The sequence below is a fragment of the Salvelinus sp. IW2-2015 genome, unplaced genomic scaffold, assembly GCF_002910315.2.
Source record: "Salvelinus sp. IW2-2015 unplaced genomic scaffold, ASM291031v2 Un_scaffold1467, whole genome shotgun sequence".
Classification (NCBI taxonomy): Eukaryota; Metazoa; Chordata; class Actinopteri; order Salmoniformes; family Salmonidae; genus Salvelinus; species Salvelinus sp. IW2-2015.
The window spans coordinates 240,494-248,723 of NW_019942926.1; the positions used below are offsets into that span (position 1 = coordinate 240,494).

At 37.7% G+C, this 8,230-nt stretch overlaps 1 protein-coding gene across 4 annotated transcripts in view; it reads left to right on the plus strand.

The window, feature by feature from the left end:
* Window positions 1–4,655, plus strand: part of LOC112070953 (pre-B-cell leukemia transcription factor 1) — a 110,939-nt gene extending 106,284 nt beyond the window's left edge. For 2 of the 4 annotated variants that reach the window (XM_024138409.2, XM_024138410.2), the window contains one exon: window positions 1,389–4,655. In XM_024138409.2, coding sequence (XP_023994177.1) covers window positions 1,389–1,481 — 93 coding nt within the window. In that variant the 3' untranslated portion in view covers window positions 1,482–4,655. The remainder of the gene's footprint in view (window positions 1–1,388) is intronic. The other 2 variants (XM_024138411.2, XM_024138412.2) reach the window with 1 other exon arrangement.
* The last annotated feature ends 3,575 nt before the right edge of the window (window positions 4,656–8,230 follow it).

An 8,230-nucleotide genomic window follows, 5' to 3' on the forward strand; every position in this document is an offset into this window, starting at 1 on the left:
ATGAATCCGACAGACCAGATAGCGCGATACAAGGTGAGGGAAAGAATAGTGTGATTTAATCACGAGGGGCAACATAGGGGACGGAAAACAGAGGGAGAAATAGGGACTCTAATCAGAGGGCAAAATAGGGGACAGGTGTGAAAGAGTAAATGAGGTCGTTAGGAGAATGAAAAACAGCTGGGAGCAGGAACGGAACGATAGAGAGAGAGAGCGGGAGAGGGAGAGAGGGAGGAGGAGAGAGAGGGATAGAAAGAGGGAAAGAACCTAATAAGACCAGCAGAGGGAAGCACAGGGACAAGACATGATGATCAAAGACAAAACATGACAATCTATCTGTTACACGATGAAAAGCCTCCCCTCTCTGTGTTGATAATGACTGAGCAGATGCATAATGTGATTTGTGGTAGACTAGAGCAGTAATTACAGGTAGGAAATAGACAGAGTGTCACCAAAGTCAGACATTTTAAGACTTTAATTTGGTCCATTTCTTATTACAGACTTTCTTCTGCCTGAAATAACGGGGTTTTAAATGAAAGGCTGTCGAGAACCATTTCCATTTTTTCTGATGGCATGAAATTTGCTATTTATATCCCAAATGCTCTTTAGCGGGCTCGTCTCCAGGACTGGAAATGGCCTACAAGTATTTCATTGTGTTTTCATTCAATCTCCCAATTTCATAATTTGCTACCATTGATTCTTCTTAGGACTGTTTTGTGACTTTTGTTTTAAGGTCCTTTTCAGATGCTGTCACTGTTATTATGTGGCAGGCGTTTCTATCAATCCCAGTGATACAAGATTGCAATCATATTGGTTTTGAAGTGAAGACAAAATGTTTTCATTATAATCATTTTAGCACACTGTATGTGATCTGATAGTGATATTTGTGATTTACAGAATTTTCAGTTGCTTCAAACAATTTTTATGACAATTTCGTTCTGAAATATGAGGTCTAGTTTACTGTAATTTGAGTGAAGTAGATGTTTGTCCAATGCAGATTTGGCTTGAGGCTGTAGGGGATTATAGGTTGAGTAGTTTAGGAGTTGTTCTAGCATTAGGACTAAAGCTCATACCGTAGTTACTACATGTGCCCTCAGGACTTCACAGATACAGCATTCAATGCTATAATAATCTTATTGAACTGCATAATGAATATGTACTCTGAAAGAAAAGAGAGAAAAAAAGCATAGAAAACCTTTTTATATTTTTTAACTTGTCCCATCGCTGAAACTCTAYGGACTCGGGAGAGGCAAAGGTCGAGAGCCATGCGTCCCCCGAAACACGATCCTGACACATTACTCGCTTAACCCGTAGCCAGAGAAAACCTATGTTATGGGTATATGCCTGTACTCATATTTCCTCTCTCCTTCTGTCTCTTTTGTCTCTCTCAGGCAAACGGAGGCTGGCAGGATGCAACCACCCCCTCATCAGTGACATCACCCACAGAAGGACCTGGAAGTGTTCACTCTGACACGTCCAACTGATCCCTCCACCCTCCACCACCATCCAGACACCCCCAACCTCCACCCTCGATCAGCCAGCCCCCAGTCAGCTCCCCGCCAGAACTGGAGGTGTCACTAGACTGGTCACAGAGCAAGAGACCTCTCTCTACAGGTGGGGACTACAGGATGAAACGCCATCATCACCACAGACAGTTCTTCATGTCTTATGTCCCGTCTCTACAACCAACTATGACACAGTCAGTCAGTAGCCTGAGTAGGGCTCTGTTCTCCCATTTATCTACGACCTCATTCACTGTCTGTACAGTTTTCTTCACCAGATATCCATGTTGCCTCTGTGTGATCATCTGACTTATAACACAGTAGGCAAATAGTTACAACACGYATACACAGTATTGCCCGTATCTTGTAGATTGACTTCTAAAACTTCTAAAAAATGATCGTTTTTTCCCCTTTGTAATTACTGACATTGACAGTAGCTCCCAATCTCTCTTGTCCTGTCTCAAGGCTTGTTTTGAGGACAGTTTTGCCTCTGTGACAAGTTTTACCCTATATAATTACTTCATTCCCAACATTTGTTTTGTCCATAGTGCCAAAGTTCAACACAGGAGGGGAATTTTTATAATATGACATTGTGCTTGTGGAAAAATACATATCCATCTGACGTTTCACATCACATACTGTAGCTTAATAACATTTCTTGTTAGTAGCTAACAATGGGCTGATTTGAAAGGAGAACCTTGAGATTCAAATGTTCCTCCTCATTTTAGGCATTCTGTTTCAGAGCTTCTACAATGGTCCATAAAACATGACACATTTTTAGTGCAACAATGGCGTGTGTTCTGTTCATACTGAATGAGTGGTCGACAATGCATAAGCAAAACACAAAATGCTCCAGAATGAATGGAAAGGATGGTTTGGAAGGTTATAAAGAAATGGATCATGGTGATTCTAGCTTCATGGTGATTCTAGCTTCATGGTGATTCTAGCTTCATGGTGATTCTATCTACTGGAATTCTAATGGATTTCCTGCACTTGACATATTGTTTGTAGTGTGGACTGAGTATCAGTTAAAAAAATGTATCCGGAACACTTAATCAGTGAGTACATTAGCATCAATTAAAATATGCCAATATAATGTCTTTAAGCACAGTCACTTCCAGTGATTACCCTACGAAGGGTAACATATGTATTTGTCAAAGAGAAGAACACAGTACAGAGAACACACATTAATAATATGCTTATATCATTTTCATATTTTGAACATATGGTGTGTGTACATACACATACATACATACACTACCATGATCACTATCACTGTACATCAGTGTAATCAAAATAGCCAAATACTGCTGGTAACCAAAACCACTTGTGTAAGGTGTAAGTGCAAAAAAGGCATTTTAATGTAAATGTTCATTCTGATGTTGTGTAACCAGGTGGTAGTCATGGAATACACAACTAAACACAATTCTAAAATCTTTCTCAAAGTTACTCTTTTCCCTCATTATTTCATGCCATTGGTGCTAAATTGTTTCTTTTTTTTCAGTAGTATATTTCTGTCCATTTATTATTGTCACTGAGTTTGAACATCTATCATATCATCCTCTTTTTACATTTTGGTTATCAAGGTTGGTCTCTACTCACTCTTATATTACAGCTTTCTCCTAGCATTTGACTTGAGTCTAAATTACGCAAAAAATCCAAAATGTGATATTAGATTTATTCATTTTGTTGTAGCTACAGTATTTGCTTACACACAATTACACATTGCCTTCTTGTGCAATTCAACATATCTACCCTACCATTCCCTTGATACCAAAAAATAACTGCAGAAGCTTCAGCTCTACAGATTGGATTCAGCTTAACCAATTTAGCTTTGTTTGTTTTGTAAAATGGTGTATTATCTGAAGTATTCATCTCATAGAAATGTTCAGGTACTCTCTCTGTACTACAAACCAAAAATACACGAGTGTTTGTTTATAGATATGACATGGAAAAGACTAACCCTGATGGCACACAGACAGATACAGAAGATGTTGGGATATATTTTTATGTCCTCATGTTTTGAATAACTTGCATCATCATTTTTATGCTCTATAGAGTATAAGTAGATGTGCACCTTTATTCTGGTTTTACATTTTGGGGGGTAATTGGACAGTATCCATTTTAAAACAACGCAGCTACAGTAGGCCGTCATTGTAAATAACAATTTGTTCTTTACCGACTTGCCTAGTTAAATAAAGGTTCAATTTAATTAAAAAGTCATGTTTGACAGACACAGACCGATAGTAGGGAAGAGTTCCTCTCACATTACAGATATAATCCACTCACAGTTCACTTTGTACTTTCAGTCTAAAGCATTGACACACAAGCTTGCTTCTAAAATGTTTACTGTCTGTTAATTAAAGGTGATGTGAAAAGTTAGTGTCCAACCAAATCCGTATACCATGGTAACAGATATACATTATACAGTGTAACTACAATACCACACAGCTGAATCCACCATAGTCCTTCTTTCAGAAACAGTACATTTTATATTTGATATCATTTTTGGAGACGTGGAGGTGTACTATGATGAGTGAAGCAAAATATTTTTTCAGTTGACAGACGACATGTGTATGAGTGGACTATGTTGGAGTGGTGTACCCTGGCCTTTCCATCCAGATGTTTGTTTTTTGTTGTTGATCATTTTAGCCATGTGGCCAGCAGAACAATATCTTTTGTGATGCAGTGCCCCTAAAACAAAACATCACTCTACTTTTCACATTGCCTGTCCAATATCACCGTATTATTGAAAGCTTCATGTAATGATGCTTTAAGTTTTTGAATATAAAAGGAAAAAATTACTATAAAAAGAAATAAGAAACTAAAATTTGTCAACATAAAATGTTTTCTTTGTGCATGTATTTTGTTCTTTAATAAAATACCGTACTGCAGTGTTTTTGAATGTTACTTATTTTTTTATAAAGATTTCAGAGTGAAACCGTGGAGCCTTTTTCTTGACAGGTTTTAACTTTTAAGATCTCTGCAAATGTAAAAAAGGTATACAAATGGAAACCGCAAAACAATTGTCTTTTTAATTCCTATTTAAAACCGTTTTTCTGTGGAGAAAAAAAATAGCTAACAAGATGTAGGTTTTATGGTCTCTTTCTTTGTCCTAGTAATGCATATTCCAAATAAATTGTTTCTTTTGCTGCATACTTTTGTATTGTCCTCATTGATTTTCCTTGTCACACAGATACTATGAAGATGTCCATACATTAAAGGCACAATCCTTAATTAATTTATCCTGCCCCATCCCTCAGCTTTATAGCAAAACCAAGTAGTGGGGCTGCAGCTGACCGAGAAACAAATCAAGGATTGTGGATTTAAGACATGTAAGACATGCCAAGAAAAAAGTGAACTGTCTTTTTATTATGTTTTTGTGCAGTTTCTCCTCCAGACTTCAGTAACAGGGTCAGGGTCATGAGTTACTGTAGGACAAAAGTTTACACGTCTCAGACTTGTCAGTCCTTCACCTCTAGATAGCATCGCACATCACACTTAAAAAACATGGTAAAGCATCGGGCATTTTCTCACTATTGACATAGCGTCAGAGCTGGGTGAGCTAGAGAGCATGTGATGGGGACGTTTTCTCAGTTTTCTAAGTGAGTTTTCTAAAATCGGTGCGCTTACGGCCAGCAGACAGACACTCGCTCCCTTCCCCCGCTCCCATCTCTCCCCCCTCCACACATAGCAGAGGGAGCCTTCAAGGCATGGTTAATGTGCGTTCCCTGAGAGAGGCGGGGTGCTCACTTATCTCTCTCTTCCAGATAAATGAGACAGGATGTCTGATTCTACTCTTCCAATGCATCTGTTTCTTCTTCTACATACTGAAAAAAGGAAAGAGAATCAACTTTTGGATTAGGAGCTAGGAAGGGTTTCCAAAACGATCAGAGAGAGCAGCCAAATCGCAGAGCGTGACAGAGACTGTGGGAGTGACATATGCAAACATGATCAAATATAATTACATATGGATGTCTCCTTGCTTCTATCAAAGGGTTTCTTGTAGGCTCTGTTAGCAGGATGAAAGAGAGGAACTGTTGGACGTGTACTGTATGCTTTAATATATTCACCATGGCTTTACAAACCTAAAAGGCATTGTGAGTTTAAGTAATTACTGTAGGTTCTCAGCAACCTCTTGAAAAGGCATAAATCCCATACTGAGTAGCAAATCGGTTGCCCTTTCTATTGAATCATTAGCAAATAGCCTGGTTAATGGTTTTCACCTGTATTAAGCCATCCATATATTTTTTTACATTTTCCTTTATTTAACTAGGCAAGTCAGTTAAGAACAAATTCTTATTTACAATGACAGCCTAGGAACAGTGGGTTAACTGCCTTGTTCAGGGGCAGAACAACAGATTTTTACCTTGTCAGCTCAGGGATTCGATCTAGCAATCTTTCGGTTACTGACCTAACACTCTAACCACTAGGCTACCTGCCGCCCCTGAACACTTCATTCATACACTTGTTGTGCAATAAAGTGTAGTGACTAAGCAAAGCCTACTGAATGAACCAGAGGTGCACTTGCCTTTACAATTTCTTATCAATATTCTTTATTCTAGTAAGAGTAACACTTCTTATAAATATTCAGTAGCATATTCCCGTTGAAGATCATTTGGTTTTCAGGTGGCAGACGCTTGTTCTGGTATCTTGGGCAAACTGAAGGGACATATAGTGTTAAAAGCCTGTCATTTCTCTAGTTCTGTCAATACTGTATATACTGCTATTACCAGCTGCACTTCATGAATAAATTCCTTCTCAAACAAAAACTGTTTCCGCCATATTGGCTGTTTTTCTGGAAGGTCAGCAGCCAAGGGACTGGTGTCTGGGAAACATATTAAGTTAGGAAGAAGAACAATGCAAATGAAAGATGTGCTGTTAATTCAGAGATAACAAAATATTAATCTGGTGAGAAAACTGTGGTGACATCACAAAAGATGTTCCCAAAACACAAAAACTGTCTAGTTGTGCGAATGATTCTACAATGTTCCTTTTAGAGTGCAAAAAAACATTCACCTGATGTTACAGGAATGTTCCCAGAACACTGTTCTTTAAAGGTTTCCAGAATGTTTAATTAGGTTTTGGTAACATTGTGGGGACATGACAATAAATATTTTGGCAAAACACAGAAACTGTCCAGTTGTGCTGACATTCAAATGATGTTTGTATCAGGGTGCACAAAACATTCCTTTTATGTTGCAAGAATGTTTACAGAACAGCCTTTCAAATATATTTAAAGGTTACCAGAACATGTAATTAGGTTGTGGGAACAGTGTGGTTACATTAGAAGAGATAGGTTCCCAAAACACAAAATATGCTCAGTTGTGATGGCATTCATGCAATGCTTAAGTTAAGTTGCACCGAACATTTCTTTAATGTTGTAAGAATTAAATAAGTACATTTTTATGATGTTCAATATCATAGCTTATTTGTTTTAGGTTTAACATAATATTCCATTGATGTTCACGCAATATACATTTTACCTTGTCTTGGAGATCTTCAGAACATTTCAAGAACATTTAAAAATATATATATTTAAGTTTGACCTAATATTACCACAACATTCTCAGCATAGCAAATGAAAACAGATAAGAATACATCCCCACTATTTCTCTCCAGATTTAATGGCAATTCTTATTTGAGGACTGCATTGTAGGTGATATCACTCCAGTGTTAATCTGCTAAATTGTAATTATTCGATTTATTGCCTACCTCATGCCTTTTGCACACATTGTATATAGATTCTCTTTTTTTCTACCATGTTATTGACTTGTTTATTGTTTACTCCATGTGTAACTCTGTGTTGTCTGTTCACACTGCTATGCTTTATCTTGGCCAGGTTGCAGTTGCAAATGAGAACTTGTTCTCAACTAGCCTACCTGGTTAAATAAAGGTGAAATAAAAAAAATAAAAATAAAAATATAGAAACACATGCCATTTTAATTTCATTTATAGGACATTTGAACAGCATTTACTCACACAAACACAGCCATATATTTATGCTTCATATGTTGACAGTCTGCACATTACATTTACATTTAAGTCATTTAGCAGACGCTCTTATCCAGAGCGACTTACAACACATGTGGGGTTTAGAATCTGCAATGTTTGGGTCCCTAGCCAGGTCTTTTATCCTTTGCGCCACCAGTGAAGCTTTTTTGCATATATTTTATTTTATATATATATACAGTGGGGAGAACAAGTATTTGATACACTGCCGATTTTGCAGGTTTTCCTACTTACAAAGCATGTAGAGGTTCCTGTATTCTTATCATAGGTACACTTCAACTGTGAGAGACGGAATCTAAAACAAAAATCCAGAAAATCACATTGTATGATTTTTAAGTAATTCATTTGCATTTATTGCATGACATAAGTATTTGATCACCTACCAACCAGTAAGATTCCGGCTCTCACAGACCTGTTAGTTTTTTCTTTAAGAAGCCCTCCTGTTTCTCCACTCATTACCTGTATAACTGCACCTGTTTGAACTCGTTACCTGTATAAAAGACACCTGTCCACACACTCAATCATAACAGACTCCAACCACATCTCCAAATGGCCAAGACCAGAGAGCTGTGTAAGGACATCAGGGATAAAATTGTAGACCTGCACAAGGCTGGGATGGGCTACAGGACAATAGGCAAGCAGCTTGGTGAGAAGGCAACAACTGTTGGCGCAATTATTAGAAAATGAAGATAGAAGAAGTTCAAGATGATGGTCATCAC